At 42.0% G+C, this 20,202-nt stretch overlaps 1 protein-coding gene across 8 annotated transcripts in view; it reads left to right on the plus strand.

The window, feature by feature from the left end:
* ksr1a (kinase suppressor of ras 1a) overlaps positions 1-20,202 on the plus strand; it is a 160,442-nt gene that overhangs the window by 73,219 nt on the left and 67,021 nt on the right. For 7 of the 8 annotated variants that reach the window (XM_078422636.1, XM_078422637.1, XM_078422638.1 and 4 more), the window contains exon 2: positions 5,684-5,824. In XM_078422636.1, the coding sequence (XP_078278762.1) occupies positions 5,684-5,824 (141 nt within the window). Of the gene's footprint in view, positions 1-5,683; positions 5,825-12,172; positions 12,286-20,202 lie in introns of those variants that run through there. The other variant, XM_078422642.1, reaches the window with a different exon arrangement.

The following is a 20,202-nucleotide window of genomic DNA, read 5'->3' on the forward strand; positions in this document are numbered from 1 at the left end:
AAAAGCTGTTTTTATGTCTGGCTGAGGCTGCTATGACTGTCCGGAGTCGCCTTCCAGAGGGAAGTACTTCAAAGATTTTGTGGCTAGGGTGAGAGGGGTCAGAGATGATCTTGCCCGCTCACTTCCTGGCCCTTGCAGTGTACAGTATTGTGGCATACTGGTGTACCAGGCAGTGTTATTTTTTCATTTAGGATGTTAATATACTTAAGTTCCACAGAGTAAATGTCCCTTCCAATGGGAAATGCTATGATCCCAGGTGTAAAAAAAGGGGAATTTATAAGGAATGGCTACAACAGGATCAAATAAAGCTTAAAAGTCGTGTTAAAAAAATATTACACAAGATGTGATTGTATAACATGTCAATAGTTCAAATATTGGTTCCCACTTTGTGGTGATCTCAGTGGTATCTTCCATTATTAAACTTGTGTTTTTGAACAGCTGGTTGTTTAAGAAATCATTTCAGTGAATGTTAGTCACTATTGGCTTTTCTTGCACCTTCAAGCAGTTGACTAAAAAAGATGGGATGATTAATTTATGAAAGGTATCCTGAGGTAAAGGTTTCTTTCATGAAACTCAGTTTGCAAAATCTCTGTCCTTATTGTCTTTTGAGAGAATTTATATTTGCTTGAAGTAGTATGAAATTTAAGTTATGCACTCCAAATTTTGTAGTTCATCTTAATGCTAGAACTGGCTGACACGTGGCGCAGCAGTAGAGTTGCTGCTTTACAGCGCTCGCAGCGCCAGAGACCCGGGTTTGATCCCGACTGCGGGGTGCTGTCTGTACGGAGTTTGTACGTTCCCTTCTTGAATACATGGGTTTTCTCAGATGTCCGGTTTCCTCCCACACTCCAAAGACGTACAGGTTTGTAGGTTAATTGGCTTAGTATAATTGTAAAATTGTCCCGAGTGTGTGTAGGATAATGTTAATCGGGGATCGCTGGTCGGTGGGGACTCGGTGGGCTGAAGGGCCTTTTTTTTGCGCTGTATCCCTAAACTAAACTAAACTGATGTATCAAATGAACTCATAATTATAAAAAACACCTAGCATCAGCCATTTCAATTGAATGAATAAACATGGATCAAATTTTGAGATTTGTATTGCTTTTAAAAAAAAAACTTTCTTTTGATTACTTTTGTCTGTGTGGGGCTTGCCTTTACTTGCGGCTAATGTTTAAAAATGTTAATCTATGAGTAAATCTACATCCTGTGGTAGTTAAATTGCAAACATATTGCCATTTATGGTGCTAAACCATTTTCTAATGGGGAACAACAGAATGGGCAATATTGTGCAGTACATAAAGATGGTGTAAATTGTTTGAGTATTTAAAAAAACTCACGTCTGCCATTTTAACATTGCAGTTAAAAACAAATTTGGATTTCCTGCCGCAGGCACTAAATACACTAGGTACAAGGCTGTTGGCACCTTATCTATGCCCCCCTCTCAGGTCACTCATCAGCCTCCTTGCTCCAATCTCTTATTACTCAAGCCCCCCAGTTCTGGTAACATCCTCGTGAATCTTTTCTGCACCCTTTCAACTTAAAGACGTTCTTTCTACAGCTGGGTGAGCAGATGATCCCCACAATACTCGTGTTGTCCCACCAACGACTTGCAAAGCAATGAAAGCGTTTGGCACACTTGCCTTTAACACCTTGTCTGCCTGTGTCACTAATTTCAGCAAACTATGTTTAGTTTAGTTTACCTTTGCGTGTAACAAGGCGCAGTGAGAAGCATTTTTCTTGTGTGCTATCCAGTCAGTGGAAAGACTATACGTGATTACCATCGAGCTGTCCACAGGGTACAGATACAGGGTAAAGGGAATAACATATAGTGCAAGATAACGTCCAGTAGGGTCCGATTAAAAATAGTCCTAGGGCCTTTAATGAGGTAGATGGGAGTCAGGACCACACTAGTTGTTGATAGGATGGTTTAGTTGCCTGATGACAACTGTACCTTTACTCCCATGTCTCTCTCGTCTACACACTCTCGGGCTCTGCCATTTACTCTGTAAATCCTGCTCTGGTTTAACTTATAAAAACGCAACACTTCATACTTGTCAGAGTTAAATCCCATCTGCCATTTCTTGGCCTGCTTCCCCAGATCGTCTAAATCCTATTGTGATCTTAGATTACCTTTTTCACTGTATGGTACACAACCAATTTTGGTGTAATCCAAAAATATGCTAACCTTGTTAACAAAAGGGAACCTATTCTTTCCCTAGTTGCCCTTTTATATATTTTGGGTGTATTATTGTCGTGTGTATCAAGGTGCAGTGAAAAGCTTTGTTTTGCATGCTTTCTAATCAAATCAGATAATACTGGACAAAGTGGACTTCTATCTACACTTGTAGAATCTCTTGGGATTTACCTTATCTGCCAAACCTACAACTCTTGCATTCCTCAAGGGATTTGGTTGATCCCAACTGCCAGTACCTGACATAAGCCTCCTTTTTCCTGACCAGTGCCACCATGTACCAAGGTCCCCACATCATGCCAGCCTTGGCCCTCACTCTAACTTTGAACTTCCCCTATCTCACTTTTAAAAGCTTCGCTCTTCCGAACGTCCCTTTACCTGGAAACAAGCACTCCCAACCAACCTTTGCAAGTTGCTGTCTAATAAGGTTATAAGTGATAGGAGCAGAATTAGGCCATTCGGCCCATCAAGTCTACATTGCCATTCAATCATGTCTGATCTATCTCTCCCTCCTGACCCCATTCTCCTGCCTTCTCCCCATAACCCCTGACACCCCTACTTATCAAGAATCTATCTATCTCTGCCTTAACAATATCCATTGACTGCCTTCACAACCTTCAGTGGCAAAGAATCCCACAGATTCACCACCCTCTGACTAAAGAAATTCCTCCTCATCTCATTCCTAAAGGAACGTCCTTTAATTCTGAGGCTATGACCTCTAGTCCTAGACTCTCCCACCAGTGGAAACATCTTCGCCACATCCACTTTATCCAATGCCTTTAATATTTGCCTTGCCCCAAATTAGGACCAACTGATGAGTAATAAAACACAGAGATTATATGGTCTGCTGCAGATGAATGAGATGAGACATTGAGTACCTTTAAAGTGATATGTAAATGAGCTTTTGTGTCATGATATCTGGTTTATCAGAGAGCCAAAACAATGTGCATCCCCTTCTCTGTGTGGAATTTGGCACTGTTGCAATTAGCATTACTCTTTAACAATCAGATAGAAGAAACACAGATCCCTAATGTATGCATTAGAATATGTAATTATATGTATTTATTGACGACTATGTGGAGAAAATTCACTGGAGGCAAAAAAATGGAGAGAAGAGACGGCTAAAAGTCCAGAGAAATTATAAATTGAAGGAATAAGGCCACGTATTTTCAAAAGTTAATTCTTAGTTGCAGTAAGTTATTTGTAGTAATTGAAACTTGTTTTGTTATGAAAAGCACACATACTTGAATGGAAAAGTCCTAATTTTTTTAATGTGCTTAGTGGGCAAGTGTGACAAATTCACGCCCCATCTGATTGACTACTGATTCGTGGTGCGATATTAGTGGAGCAAAGTTCTGGAGGAGCAGAACAATGTTCACATGTAACTAAACATGGAGCTGGTGAGAATTGCTGTTCAGTTTACACCTGAATAATGGGGATGTTACCAGGTGTTGAGGTTGGGCAGTCTAGGACATTATTCCTTGGAGCGTAGGAAGATGAGGGGTGATCCTTTATAGAGGGATATAAATCATGAGCGGAATAGGTAGAGTGAATGTACAGAGACTTTTACCAAGGGTAGGTGAAAACAAGAGGACATAGGTTTAAGATGAGAGGGGAAAGTTTTTCACGCAGGGTATACAGAACAAGCTGCCAGAGGAGGTTGGTGAGGCAGGTACTATAATTACATTTAAAATACATTGGAACAGGTACATGGGCAGGAAAGGTTTAGACGGATGTGAGCCAAACGCGGGCAAGTGGGACTAGTGCAGATTGGGCATCTTGGTTGACATAGGCAAGTTGAGCTAAAGGCCATTTCAATGCTGTATGACTCTGACTCTATTACTGAGTGCTGTTGCCCTTCCTGCTTTTCTTTACAAAATCTGGCCTATTAATATCAGTCACAGCCTATTGAGTTCTACACATCTCATCTTTAAGGAAGGCATTATTACAGAAAGGGAGAGGAACGTTTATTCTTCATGAAATCTGCTTTTCAACCAAGTTAACTCAGGGACACTTTGAAGCACAACTATGATGACGTTTCATGATGTTCCCAAACTCACTCTTGCCACAGCTCATTTGTTGCTGAAATCTTCAACGATGTGTTTGTACCTGTAAACCTGGCTCTTCCAATACTCTTATGATAACTTGCCTGTGGACTTCTTGTACGAGTCTGTTTTTCCAACTCTTCATCCATTGTACATGTGCTTGTTGACCGACAATCTTTGTCTTTTCGCATGCCTCCACAGCCTCACTCCTGCCACCTGTGGCGTCTTGCCCTGAATATACATTTCTCCAGTTCTGGCCCCTTGAGGATTCCTGATTTTAATTGCTCTGCTGTCTTGCCAGCAACCATGCTTAAGCTTTCGAATTCCCTGCTTAAACTCAGTACCATTTTCCATCCATTAAAGCAGTGCTTCTTGAATTCATTCACCCTTGAGTCTTTATCACAAAATTTCATTCGCCCTCGACTAAATTTTCTTATGTATTTTGGTCATTTTCGTCTTATTCCCCCTTGTGTATAATTTTATATATATTAAGTCATTCACCCTTCTTGCACCTCTCTAGTTTCGTTCACCCTTGGGTGAACCATTCACCAGTTTAAGAAGCACTGCATTAAAGGACAAAACCCACATCTGATAAGTCTTTGCTCATCTGTCCTGATCTTTATGTGAGTTGGCATTAAACAAATATTTGTTTGGTGTGGAGATTTTCCTCGTTCGAGCTTGGGGATGATTCATTACATTTGGCATGCAACACCATTGCACATTGGTGCGTGTTTAGAGACTGAGAGACCACTAATTAGTATTCCAAAGACGTACAGGTATGTAGGTTAATTGGCTGGGTAAATGTAAAAATTGTCCCTAGTGGGTGTAGGATAGTGTTAATGTACGGGGATCACTGGGCGGCACGGACATGGAGGGCCGAAAAGGCCTGTTTCCGGCTGTATATATATGATATGATATGATATTGAGTTATGGACAGTTTTGCTGCGTGAGCTTGTGTCCACCAGGCATTGAACTGAAACTATCAAAACCGGTTCAGTTGGCAGCGGAAATGGAGGATTAATGTGACAACCAGCTTGAAAAATTACAATTATCACTCTAAGCAATCTTTCCATTGTTCGTGGAATTATGACATCATATTTACACCAGAAAGTGCAATAGGTTTCAAGTTTAGTCGCATCTGTATATAGTTTGATGTATTTAGTCTGAAGAAGGGTCTCGACCCGAAACGTCACCCATTCCTTCTCTCCAGAGATGCTGCCTGACCCGCTGAGTTACTCCAGCATTTTGTGTCTATCTTGGGTGTAAACCAGCATCTGCAGTTCCTTCCTACACATGATGTATTTAGTTGACTATAATATTCAGTTCTTAAAAAAATAAGTCTGATTTTGTAGAAGTATAATTTAACTTGTTAATTGTTGCAATTAGCTGTTTATTTATTGCATTATATGGACCGGCCAGAGTTCATTTTGTGAACTTTTTCCAACAGGTGAAACTTGTCAAATATATCAGTAAGCAGTTGCAGTGCAAGCGCAAGGTACCACCCGGTGAAAGAACCTCTAAATTGGAGAGCTATCCTCGACTAAGTGACTGGTTCCGTACCATTAACTTAAGAAAAGAAATATTACAGGTAGGCTGAATTATTCTATCTACACACACAACATTAGCAGGTAGAGAAATGTATTGCTAACCAATAAGTTTTGAAATTCGCATGACTACCCGTAACATTTCAGGAACAGCTTCTTCCTTATAGCCATCAAGCTACTAAACACTACAACCTCCAAATAAGCTCTCAACTACATAGACTTGGGGCATTGGTTTTGTCTTTTTGCACTTATTGTTTGTTTGTTTTGTGTGTGTGTTTGTGTATATATATATATGTATATATGTGTGTGTGTGTGTGTTTGTGTATATATATATATGTATATATGTGTGTGTGTGTGTGTTTGTGTATATATATATATATGTATATATGTGTGTGTGTGTGTGTGTATATTTACACATACATATATACAAATATATACACACACATACACACATTCATATATATTAAACTTTTTGTCATTTATTAAATTGTTTACAGAGTACGATGTTTACATATTCTGTCATGCTGCTGCAAGTTAAAATTTCATTATTCTGTTCGGGACATAAGACAAGAAAACACTCTTGACTCTTGAATGTTTACATGTTGAAGCATATCACTTATTAGGAAATGCAATAGTGCCACCCAAACAGATTCATTTGAAGTCTGTTGTGTTTGCAGAAAATTTTACTGTTCAGTTGTTCCAAAATTAGCATTAGTGTATGAGTTTGTAATTGATTGTCAGAGCTTTTTAAACATCATGTCATGTTCAAAATTATGGTCTTATATTACTGAAGGCAAGAAGAAGTCGGTATGCTTTTCTACTGACTTTGTGGTGTTTGCCAAATTTTATAACAAAAAAATCTATAATAATTATTTGTGCTAATTGCTGCTGTATGCTTAATGGAGATTGTCCAAGTCCTTTCTGAAAAACTTGAATGGGTTTTATGTATTGTCTTTCACAACCCTGGAGTGTCCCAAAGCTCTTTACAGTCAATATGATATTGTGGTTCCAAGCTGAGGTCAATGTAATCATGATGAGATGAATTATTTTAGTGGTGTTAGTTGAGTTGCACAAATATCAGCCAGATCACTGGAGAGAATTCCCCTTCTCTTCCTAGAAATAGTGCCCGGGGAACTTTCTCATCTGCCTGAGAAGAAGATTGCGACCTCGTGGTCATGTCTTATTGAGTCATACAGTGTGGAAACGGGTCCTTTGGCCCAATTTGCCCACACCGACCAACATGTCCCATCTACGCTAGTCCATCTTGCCTGCGTTTGGCCCATATCCCTCTAAACTTGTCCTATCCATGTACCTGTCTAAATGTTTCTGAAACGTTGCGATAGTACCTGCCTCAACTACCTCCTCCAGCAGCACGTTCCATACATCCAACACCCTTTGTGTGAAAAAGTTACCCCTCAGGTTCTTATTAAATCTTTCCCTCCTCAACTTAAACCTATGTCCTCAGGTTCTTGATCCCACTACTCAGTGCAAGCGACTCTGTGCGTCCACCCGATCTATTCATCTCATGATTTTGTACACCTCATCCTCCTGCACTCCATGTCCTACCCTGGTCAACCTCTCCCTATAGCTCAGGCCCTCGAGTCTTGGCACCATCCACTTAAATCTTCTCTGTGCCCTTTCCAGATGGCACCTCCAGCTTATTCATTGCACTGCAGGAGCCTTGTCAGCCCCTGTCAATTTGCACTATCTGAAAATTGATTGAAGCGTTGAAGCCTCTGTCTCTCTGGCCACCTCCGCCCGCGCCACCCCTATCCCCATCGCAGTCTGCTCTTAATGCTATATCTGCACAAATCACTGATAACTATTTGAATAGTAATTACACTTGATTTAAGATAATGATGCAGAGGTGTGCTTGCATATTACAACGTCATTAAATGAGCTCATAAAGGTGACATTGGAAAATGCTTAAAAGCCATTTTATGATCTATCCATTCACCATTTCTTTACTCACCCACAGTATATTACCTCCACTCCAATCTTTGCCTCTTTAAATAAAAGCAGGAAAGTTATCAGATTGAAGTCTTTAAAGTAAGTGACTTCACTTTTTCCAATAGTTCAGATCTTAAACATAGAACCTAAAATGCACAATGATGTATTGTGCAACACACACACCATCTTCTCGAAGCTTTAGGTGAAGTTAAAGAATCAGTTTTCTGTTTCTTGAATGTGATACGTACTGTGGGAGCGAGATGTCCTTGGATGATAGGTGTCTTTTGTTGCTTCACCTGTGATTTTTTAATTCATTTTATATGCAGAGATTTTTTTTAATAGTCTATGTGAACAAGGACTGCATAATATTTGAATCAGATAGCCCATACGTTTGGCCCGTCTCAGCTGAGGATATTGGGGTCTACTGCTTTACTTTTGTGCATGATTTAGATCAGGTGCATTACATGAACCAGGGTCTTGCATGTTTTTCTATGCTGTGAGATCCAGGTCATTTATGTGGCACATCCACCTATGAACTATCAGAAGAAACATCTTCTGATCTAGTTAAATTTTTTCCTTTGTAAATCTAGCTGATGAAATTTTCACATATCTGAAGTAATGTGTTATCATGTTGGATTATGTTGATCACTCTTGCTGGCCCTGATTTGGTCTTTTCATACCTTTCATTTATTTGTTCTTTGTACCTCCAGTCGTCCCCCCCCCCCCCCCCCCCCCCCCCGACTCTGTCTGAAGAAGGGTCTCGACCCGAAATGTCACCTATTCCTTTTCTCCAGAGATCATATCATATCATATATATACAGCCGGAAACAGGCCTTTTCGGCCCTCCAAGTCCGTGCCGCCCAGTGATCCCCGCACATTAACACTATCCTACACCCACTAGGGACAATTTTCACATTTTACCCAGCCAATTAACCTACATACCTGTACGTCTTTGGAGTGTGGGAGGAAACCGAAGATCTCGGAGAAAACCCACGCAGGTCACGGGGAGAACGTACAAACTCCTTACAGTGCAGCACCCGTAGTCAGGATCGAACCTGAGTCTCCGGCGCTGCATTCGCTGTAAAGCAGCAACTCTACCGCTGCGCTACCGTGCCGCGCTATCTGCCTGTCCCGCTGAGTTACTCCAGCACTGTGTCTATTTTCGGCGTAAACCGGCACCTGCAATTCCTTCTTATACATTATCATGTTGATATAATAATAATAATAATAAGCATTTATTTTGTATAGCGCCTTATCAGGTGCTCAAAGCGCTTTACATAAACAATCAAACATAAAAACAAACAGACAAACTATCCTAACGGAGAAGCGGCGAATAAACAACGCCAGCGTCCTCTCACGTCAGGGTCCGGCAGTAGACAACAAAAAGCACAGGACACACAGATACAATTTTTTACACAATTTTTACACAAACAGCCATCACAGTGATTGCTCTAGGCACACCCTCACTGTGATGGAAGGCAAAGTCTTATCTCCTCCTGATTTCTTCTCCCGTGGTGCCACGAGGTGATCGAGGCTCCCAACTTTTTGAAGCCCCCACCGGGCGATGGAAAGTCCCAGGGCCGAGCCAAGCAGGCCGATGAAGGTCCTGAGCCCCCACCGGGCGATGGAAAGTCCCAGGGCCGAGTCAAGCAGGCCGATGAAAGTCCTGAGCCCCCACCGGGCGATGGAAAGTGCTGCGGCCGAGCCACGCAGGGCGCAGGGCGATGAAGGGCCTGCGAGCGGGTCGATCATACCTCGCACTTCGGGGCGGTCGAAGCTGCTACGGCTGGAGCTCCCAAAAACTGGTCGCCAGCCAGGGACCTGCGAGCTCCCGATGTTGCGGTCTGCAGGGCCCACGGCCGAAGCCTCCGAGATGGTAAGTCCAGGCCCTGCGACCGGAGTCTTCAAGGTCGATCCCAGCTGGAGGCCGCCGACTCCACGATGTTAGGCCGTAGCGCGAACGGAGATACGACACGGTAAAGGTCGCATCTCCGTTGAGGAGGAGATTTGAAAAAAGGTTTCCCCCAACACCCCCACCACCCCCCCACATACACAGAGTTAAAAATAAAACAAAACGTACATTAAACGATGACATAGACAAAAAAACAAAAAAAAAGACAGAGAGACTGCCGGTGAGCCGCAGCTGCAGAACACAGCCACGCCCCACACTGAGAACTTTGCAATAAATAAAATCTTTATTTCTATGATTTGATAAAGTTAGTTCAGGATTCTAAGTTGTGTAGCTGAGCAGTTCTGAGCTGCAGATTTTGGGAAGTGGCAAAATAATAATGCATGCAACATCTGGCTGAAACGATTGCAATATTTTGGCAGTGAATCAGTTTTAATGGCCAGTTTATTGGATTCAACAGAATATAAATGGATTATTTTGGTTGCTACAGAATGTGCATGTGCAACTATGATTCAGAAGAGCTTATTTATATCGGGTACAGAATTCCAAAATGCTTGGTCACTAAATGGTCCACCATATGATTGCCCATGCAGTCAGATATTTCTGTGAGGAAAGGAACTGCAGGTGCTGGTTTACACCGTAGATAGGCACAAAATGCTGGAGGAACTCAGCGTGACAGGCAGCATCTGAAGAAGCAGTCTGAAGAAGGATCTCGAGCCAGAACGTCACCCATTCCTTCTATCCAGAGATGCTGCCTATCCTGCTGAGTTACTCTAGCATCTTGTGTCTATCTTCAGTCAGATATTTAGTTCTGATTGGGAATCATGATTTCTTTAAATTAATAATGGCTAATAAAAAATATTTTTGTGTAGCTTTGAGTGTGCATTGAGATTGCTAATTATTGAAATTTACTGATTAAAAATAGTGCTCTTTAAAATCAAGTTTCTATTCATTATTGATCAAAACATGGCTTGTTTCTTTTAACGCCATTATTCAGTTGCTTCGTTTGGCTAATTGTATCCTTGGATACACCATGAGGTTAATTAGAGGTTAAATACTATGTGAAGTTTACGTTGATATAATCCAGCTCATAAATCATTGCCTCCTATCTTGTGAGAAATTGGGTCGGAAGAAATACCAGGAAGCAACTTATGTCTTTTCCATACACTTGTGCCTGTGCCGTTGATTCAAAGTCTATGTTTAATGTATACCTTGTATTTGTTGCTTTTATATATGTACTTAAAACTGGGTTCAGCATCTTTGATCATCAGTTCATTCATATTTATTCACTTGTGTTTCTGTCACTATTTTACTTCCCTTTATTAGTCTCCTGAAATTATTGGCTCGGTGGGAGGGATTGTCTTGACTGTTGCTAATGTGTGACTGTCAAACGGGAAGTATAGTTCCGTGGGATAGGAATGAAAACTGCTCGTCTGCCACCACTCCTTTGCAGCTAAATGCAAGCTTAGTCATGTTTGTGCTTTCTTCAGCTTGTGATTTGTTGGGGTTTTTTTACTCTCAAGAAATCTGGTTTTCTATTTCCCTCTTCCGTGCTGGATAGCAAGTCTGAACAGAGTAGTTTAAATCTTATAGCCCTGAATATTGTGGAAATTGTCTGCATTTGTATTACATTTTGCCCCCCATCGCTCATGAAAACCCATGATGGAATTTCTTTTTTTTTCCTGCTCTCTGGCTGGGAGAACTCCTTCCAGGAACATAAAGATCAAATGGTAGCACCTAATTCACAACTGCAGGCTGTCATCAACAATGAGGCCTGGATCAGGAACCAATTTATCCTTTCTGCACCTTTCTAGTAGGGGTTCGAAAGTGATGGTGGAGAGCGAGGTAAAAAATGTGACCGTGATTCACACTGTAATGCCTGCATCAAAGAATGACGCACGCTTCATTAGCTCAGCTCCATCTTTTACTAATCACAAAATATGTGCGATTAAAAGTTCTGCATAGCAAGGAGTTAAATATATTTTTAGAAACAGTAAACACTGGAAATATTCGGGGGAGCAATCAGCATCTGACTGCTTTTACATCTAAAATGCTATTTTATTTATCTTCTCCCGAGACAGGCATGCTGAGTGTTTCGATTATTCAATTTTTATTTTGCTTTTGGTTTAAAATGACGGAGAAGCATTGAATAAAAAAAAATGGGAAAAGATCAAGGGAGGTGAGGGGAGGGGGGGGGGGGGGGGGGGGATTTACAGGTTTTAACGCTGTGCTGTTGTTAGCATAGTTTGTCTTTTCACCAGGCAGTAAAATGGCTTTTGATGGGCTGCTTCTATGATGTTGTCATACTTGTCAGCCAGCACCAACAAAGTTTCCTCATTTATTTCAAATTGAATTTTTCCTCTTGGCTCAATTGATTGTCCTGATTGAGAAGGAATGAGCCCTCACAAGGGCTGTATAATGTAAGAAAATAACTGCAGATGCTGGTACAAATCGAAGGTATTTATTCACAAAATGCTGGAGTAACTCAGCAGGTCAGGCAGCATCTCAGGAGAGAAGGAATGGGTGACGTTTTGGGTCGAGACCCTCACAAGGGCTGAATCTTTGGTGCAATTTTAATGGAAGCGGCGGCTCGCCAGGTGCATGTTTGGCTGAGAATTTAAATCAAGGACCCATTTATCTTTCAAGGTGAGCAATGCCCCAATCAGCAGATCGGGTCAAAGCTCTGCAGTCCTATCACATCTAGTTATGATTGACGATGGATAGTTTAACAGCTATGAGGTGGAGGTTGCCATAAGTTAGTGTTGTCAGTATTTGCAGCAGTGATAGGGAAAAGCACGTGTGCGCTGAGAGTCAGGTTGAAGTAATTGCTCTCGTGTTAAATCAGATGTTCTAGATGGATGATTGATCTTGGCTTTCTCTGAAGATCCCCACCATCCACAGAAACTGGTCTTGATCAGATATTTCATTGGGTAGGGGCGGCACAGTGGCACAGCTTGTAGAGCCGCTGCCTCACAGCACCAGATACCCGGATTCTATCTTGACCTCGGGTGCTGTCCGTGTGAAGTTTACACATTCTCCCCGTGACCGCGTGGGCTTCCTACCGGTGCTCCCATATCCCAAAGACCTGTGGGTTTGCAGGTTAATTGGCCCTCTGTAAATTGCCCCGAGTGTGTAGGTTGTGAATGCAAAAGTGGGATAACCTAGAACTAGTATGAACAGGTGATCGATGGCTGGTGTGGACTCAGTGGGCTGAAGGGCCTGTTTCCATGTTGTAGCTCTAAACTCAAACGAAGGTATCCACAAGATATCAAGAAACACCTGAGAACACTGATACAGCAAAGACAGTGAGACCACCCAATATACTGACTGTAGGACAACAGAATTGTGTTTCAGAATCAGCCGTGCCTCAAGTGGAGATGTTCCAAATTGTTATGACACTGGTGTCTATACAACAGAGCAAATCCAACCTGGCTATTCCTCCCAATTGGTATGTATTCAATCATCAGCAAATGATGGCTAAAGCACGCCATCAACAGTGCCATCAAGGGCACCAAATAAATGCTTACCAATCACTCGCTCATTGATCCTCACTTTGGGTTTTGCTTAGATAATTCAGACTGTCCCAGCCTTAGTTAGGGCGGCACGGTGGCACAGCGGTACAGTTGCTGCCTTACAGTGCTTGCAACACCGGAAACCCGGGTTCGATCCCGACTACGGGTGCTTGTCTGTACAGAGTTTGTACGTTCTCCCCATGACCGCGATGGGTTTTCTCCGAGATCTTCGGTTTCCTCTCACACTCCAAAGACATACGGGTTTGTAGGTTAATTGGCTTGCTGTATATGTAAATTGTCCCTAGTGTTGTGTAGGATAGTGTTAATGTGCGTGGACCACCGGTCGGAGCGGACTCGATAGTCCAAAGGGCTTGTTTCCGCGCTGTATCTCTAAACTAAACTAAACAAAAAACCTTTGTAGCTCAGTAAACTCAGTGAGCAGGCTTAGTTGAGTGTTCAGAATGAGTTGAGTGAAACTATGATGGAAGTGCTCAACAGACGGGGAAGTATCTGTGAAGAGATAAAACTGTTCGCTCTTGGGTACATTTTGCCACAGTGGATTTTGAGAATGTGACTTTCACGTGCACTTGGGTCAGACAGACAGACAATCTGAGCACAACAACAAACATCCCCCCATCCCCCTGACCCCTTCCAACTGGATGAAATGAGACAGTTGCCCCTCTGACATGAAGATATGGGTAAAGTTGCTTGAGGTTTGCAGACATTTTAAATTAATATGAAAGCTTGTTGATTTTACTGTGTAAAGGTCCCACTTAAATCTCTGCTATCTTTAGCACCCTCTAATTTATTGAGCATTCAATCTGTGTAAATTATGTGGGATTCCAGGCAAGTATGTTTTAAGCGCATTGAAGGACTGGTCCTTGAGGAAGATACACAATAAGTTTTATCTTGTATTTATGGGTTATTTTTGCTGCTTGTGGAATAGTTAAAAATAAAGTAATGAACTCAAAGCTTTGTTGCGTGTTGAAGGGGCAGGCATTGGTGTGGTTTGAGCTATTGCGTGCAAGGTGTAGGTGGCCTTTGAGTGACCCTGCAGTAACAATTTAAGGTGTTTAACGTCTTCCTGAATGCTGATATTCGAGTTTGAGCAGTCATGAGCCTGGGGTTCCCTGGTTCCCTAGAATTAGTGAGCAGATTACATTTCATTTTGAGGAAACTTGGAGTATCAACTTGGTGTTTTCAATCTTTATCTGCAGATTTCTTGCCATGAAGGAGCTCAGAGTAGATAATTTGTTTTGGGATACTGGCAATGAGCTTGCAAGTGACGTAACTTGCCCCTCCCGAGTCATTTGAGCATGATCATAACGATTATCAGTCTGAAGATGGGCCTCGACCCGAAACGTCACCCATTCCTTCTCTCCTTAGATGCTGCCTGATCTGCTGAGTTACTCCAGCATTTTGTGAAATAAATACCTTCGATTTGTACCAGCATCTGCAGTTATTTTCTTACACCATTATACTGGGGATATATTCCTGGCAGGGGATGTTTACATTGGTTTTCCCACTGTGCCAATGCATTTGGAGGATTTTTTTGGACTTTAGACATTAAAGATACTTGAAGATACAGCGTGGAAACTTTGGCCCATCGAGTCCGTGCCAACCAGCGATCACCCCTTACACACTCGGGGCAATTTACAATTTTACTGAAGCCTATTAACCTGCATCTTAAATTAAAGTACGTCTTTGGAGTGTGGGAGGAAACTGGGCGCACAGGGAGAACGTACAAACTCCGTACAGCCAGAGCCTGTGGTCAGGATCGAACCCGGGCCATGGCACTGTAAGGCAGCAACTCCACCTCTGCGCCACTGTGCCAATTTTGTACGGATCGCTCTTCAGTGTTTTAAGGTGTCTACGGAAGGTTGTACATATCACTGAAACATACTGAGTATAGAAATCATCGCTGTTTGGAAGACGATGAATATGTTAGGTTTAAGGTCTTGGCTTCGAATACCCCTTTGCTCTACTTCTGACTCACGATAAATTCTTGCAGCAATTATAGTTCTTATTACTGTATGAATTTATCGTGAGTCAAAAATAGAGCATCACCGTTAATAAATGTTTGCTGATTCTTCCATTATGAAGAGCCCAAATCTATTTTTATGCAATTGCTTGATTGACGATGGCAGAAAAGCTCTGGCTGTCAAGTTGTTGTACAGACTTGATAACAGCTTGCTATCCCTGACGGGTCATAACTGCACGACACCGTCCTTGAGGCAAGAAGATTAAATACAGTTGTATCTCTAAGTCTGGTTTGCAAATTTAAAGCAGTCATAATAGATTCGACATTCACTGCTTGGAAGCCATAGGATGTACATTAAAAGCCAACTACTGCATTCCAATACTTGGAAGCATCTCATCTGCTGAGCTTTAAGGTACTGACGTTGGTAAAGTATTCAGGCAGTGTGCCTGGCTGTGTAGATTGTCTGGAATATACAGCAAGTGCTCTGCCGGTGTTTCTGTTAATTTCACAAAACTTGCAGTTACTTTGAATGTTCACGTCACGTGTTATGTCATTACTTTGAAGATATATAATATAAATGTGGATGTTATACAACATGGGTTTTGATTCTGTAATCAACACATTTCTCTCATGCGTATTCATTCCGCGTAGAGAAGTACACTGTCATTGAGAAAATTTGAACAGATTTAGTTCCCTTGTCTTTTATTTTAATGTGGAACATAGAACAGTACAGCACAGGGAAAGGGTCTTCAGCCCACCAAGTTGGTGCCAACCATGAAACAGTTTAACTAAACCCACCTGCCTATACATCCTCTGTATTCCTCTATTCATGTGCCTTTCTAAATTTCTCTCCAACATTACTGCCATATCTGGTCCTAAACCTCCTCGGACTGGGCGTTCTAGGCAACTACCACTCTGACTGGAAAATAGCTAGTGGATAGAGAGCAAGGGGGTGGCATGGTGGCACAGCGGTAGAGTTGCTGCCTTACAGCGCCATAGACCCGGGTTCGATCCTGACTACGAGTGGTGACTGTACAGAGTTTGTCTGTTCTCCCCGTGACCTGCGAGGGTTTTCTCCGGGTTCCTCCCACACTCCAAAGGCGTACAGGTTTGTAGGTAGATTGGCTTGGTAAAATTGTTCCCAGTGTGTGTTCGATAGTGTACGGGGATCCCTGGTCATTGTGGACTCTGTGGGCCGAAGGGCCCGTTTCAGCGCTGTATCTCTAAACTGAACTAAACTTAATCAGACCAGGGATACATAGAATGTATTGTGCCGATAATGAATGTGAGATCAAGCATTGGCCTAATATAAAAATAATCATATTAAAGCCAGGCTAGAACGGATCATGTTGACTGGTTTTATTTTAAGCTGCCAACATATGCAAAGCATGAGTATAAGAGCTAAAAGAAAAAGCTGCATGTTTGCTCCTGATCTAGTTTCATTTGTCGTGTGTCTTGGGGATTGGCTGCAGATCTTAAAGTCTGTCTGAGCTTTAATTTAGTTTAGAGGTACACGTGGAAACAAGCCCTTCGGCCCACTGAGTCCACGCTGATTGATGATCACCCATTACATTAGTTCCATCTTGCACACTACGGACAATTTACAGAAGCCAATTAACCTGCAACCTGCACCTCTTTGGAATGTGGGAGGAAAACAGAGCACCCGGAGAAAACCCACATGGTCACAGAGAGAATGTACAAGTAAAGAAGGGTCTCGACCCAAAACGTCACCCATTCTCTCACGAGATGCTGCCTGACCCGCTGAGTTACTCCAGCATTTTGTGTCTACCTAAAAATTTAATTGTTCTATCTGGGACACATGACAATAAAACACTCTTGACTCCTCACAGCACCAAACGTCAGGATCAAACCCATGTCTCTGGAGGTGTAAGGCAGCTACTCTATCGCCACGCCACTGTGCTGCCTCCTTAGACCAAAGTCATCACCCTTGTGAAAATATAATCTATATACTAAAACTCTCGTTTGTTATCTTGTTTGTGACTGAACTTCAGCCAAAACAGTACACGTTAGCGCCACAATTTTAGGCCCACCTTACTCACCATTGTCACTTTAGTGATAATGCAAGTAGTTTTATTGAAATCGGTCTTATATTTTTAAGTTATTCATATTTTAAAGTTTAAAAGGACGGGAGGGGAGGAGGGGGGAGTGGGGGAGAAGGGAGAGGGGAGGGGGGCGTTGAGGAGAGAGGGGAGTGGGGGAGGACAGGGTGCTGCACCAATGCAGGAGAGGTTTGGGCCCAACGGGTCCACTTGGTCTAGTACATTATGTAGTTGCTGTGTAGTTTGCCAGTTATTGTAAATCATTTAAATCTCGATCTCTCGTGCATCATTGCTAAGTTTTCGTTCTTGTTGTAGTTTTTAGAATTTACGATGGAGGAATTAAAACTTTCGGATTTTATTTTCTCTCCATTCTCATTGCCCCAAAATTTCTGAAGCTGCTGACTCAAACGAAAAAGATCTTTTGGGATCTTCTGCAGGGGGGGGGATATTTAAAAGAAGGATTAGTTCTTCATTTGTTAGCACAGGCCACAAACAGTAAGCTATCTTTGGACATCACAACAAAGTATCATGTTTTCATTTGAGTCCCATGTGATGATTGTACACATTGGGTACTAGTCAGAAATTCTGTCTGACTTTTGTCCCCTCTTCTCAATGCAGATCAGAGACCTTTCTTGGAGAGAAGAAAGACTTTAAATTTTAGTCCTTTATTTTGAAAAGCTTATTTAATATTTATTGCCTCCATATATTTTCGAATCAAACAACAGCAAACTGTAAGTCATCATAATAACCAAGATTCCTCAACATTTGAGGGGTGGTCTAACGTTGGGTGTGATCTTCTGCATCCCACTTTGGAAACTGTGAAGATAGACACAAAAAGCTGGAGTAACTCAGCGGGTCAGGCAGCATCTCTGGAGAAAAGGAATGGGTGACGTTACGGGTCGAGACCTTTCTTCAGACTTCTGGTTAATAATAAAATGAACATGAATGGCTGGTGAGACCAAGTTGATCAGTACTATTTTGAAATGTGTTGCACTTGTGACAATCTATCACTTGGCTGACCAGTGAACAAACAAGGAACTGTGTGGTCGAGTGCTCCTATATATTTAGAAGAACCGGTCATGTGGCAGAGGTTGCAGGCTATGTTATTGAACCGCATGGTATGAAGGATGTGTCAAAAATCATTCATTTTCATGAAAAGTAATTAATATTTATGCGTTGGAAGGAACTGCAGATGCTGGTTTAAACCGAAGATAGACACAAAATGCTGGAGTAACTCAGCGAGACAGGCAGCATCTCCTGAGAGAAGGGATGTGTGACGTTTCAGGTCGAGACCCTTCTTCAGACTGAGAGTCAGGGGAGAGGGAAACGAGAGATATAGACGGTGATGTAGAGAGATATAGAACAAATGAATGAAAGATATGCAAAAAAGTAAGGATGATAAATGAAATGGGCCATTGTTAGCAGTTTGCTAGTCTGCATATTTGTGCTATTTGCATTGGCTCCTCGACTTTGACATTTTGTGTGATTTAGGTTGATATAATTCATGAAAGAAGTGGAAAGAGTACAAAAACAAAAAGTGACAGTCAGATTATAACATTGCCACTCTTCCTTGATGGATGTTATTGAAGCAATAGGAATGATTTAGAATAATTAATTTAAAAACTATTAATATTTTCCTGGGTGATCTCAATTCAGGAACATTCATAAATTTCAGCAACTTTAGTGCTGTGTGTTGCAATTATTGCTACTGTGTTTAAAATGGCACGGATTCCGAACACAAGCCATTGCTCACAATCGGGCCCTCATGAAATGACGTGGGTAGTGAAAGCTGTAATTATATTCCACTATAATCTATAATGTCATGGTTTGCCTTTTCATTTGCTTTAATGTTGCGATCAGTCAGAAAACTGGCCCTGGTTCAGTGAATAGTGCAGACGATCAGTCATGGGCCAGCACCAGCTATAAATGAAAACAAGATGCCGATCGATTTAACTTGCAACGCGCAAGTGTTAAATAGTGGATTGAACTGAACTCTGTGGTGATTCGACCTCGAGATTAGATTTAATTTGGACCGCCAGCATCCATTTTTGAATGGCAGTGGGCAATTGAATGAATGATGGGAGGGGGTTCCATAAACATATCCCATCCTCAGCAAACGCAGAGCCTCACCACAAGTCAAATTACAATGCTGAATCTTTGTCATACATCATTGGACACATCTCCTGGAGACCCCACTATCTCAAAACCAAAATTTGATGCACTTCATTATATCAAGAAACAGTTGAGAGCATTCAACATAGTAAAGGCTATCGACCCCAGACAATATTCCAGCTCTAGTGTTTGACCAAACCATCTCTGCTCGTATGAAGGCTCCAGTCCAGATGAAAAATCTTGACTGCATTTCCCTTCACAAATGCTGCCTTACCCACAGAGTTCATCCAGCAGTTTTATTTGGCTCCAGACTCTCGTACCTCCTCTTTCTTGTCTCTCCACTGTCCAGGATGTTCTTAGCAAAAAAACAGGACAAATAAGCAGAATTAGGCCATTCGGCCCATCAGGTCTACTCCACCATTCTTTCATTGCTGATCTATCTTTCCCTCCCAACCTCATTCCCCTGCCCTATCCCCATAATATCTGACACCCATACTAATCAAGAATCTAGCAATCTCCATCTTAAATATATCAATTAACCTGGCCTTCACAGCCTTCAGTGGCAATTAATTCCACAGATTCACCAAATTCAATCCAACTCGTCATTTAACCTCCAATAAGGTGAAATAAGATGCTGGTAACATTATTGCGGAGCACCACTTAGCTGAACTATGCTGACTTTGAGTCTGCACTATACTCCAGACCTCAATACATTCTTGCTTCATGCAATCAAAAATTAGCTGAATTCCAGAGACAGTGACACAGCTGGTAGAGTTATTGCCTCACACCAGAGACCTCAGTTTGATCCTGACCTCGGCTGCTGCTTTTGTGGAGATTGTACGTTCTCCCTGTGACCGCATGGGATGCCTCCAGGTGCACCGGTTTCCTCCCACATCCC

The sequence above is a fragment of the Rhinoraja longicauda genome, chromosome 26 (assembly GCF_053455715.1).
Source record: "Rhinoraja longicauda isolate Sanriku21f chromosome 26, sRhiLon1.1, whole genome shotgun sequence".
Taxonomy (NCBI): Eukaryota; Metazoa; Chordata; class Chondrichthyes; order Rajiformes; family Arhynchobatidae; genus Rhinoraja; species Rhinoraja longicauda.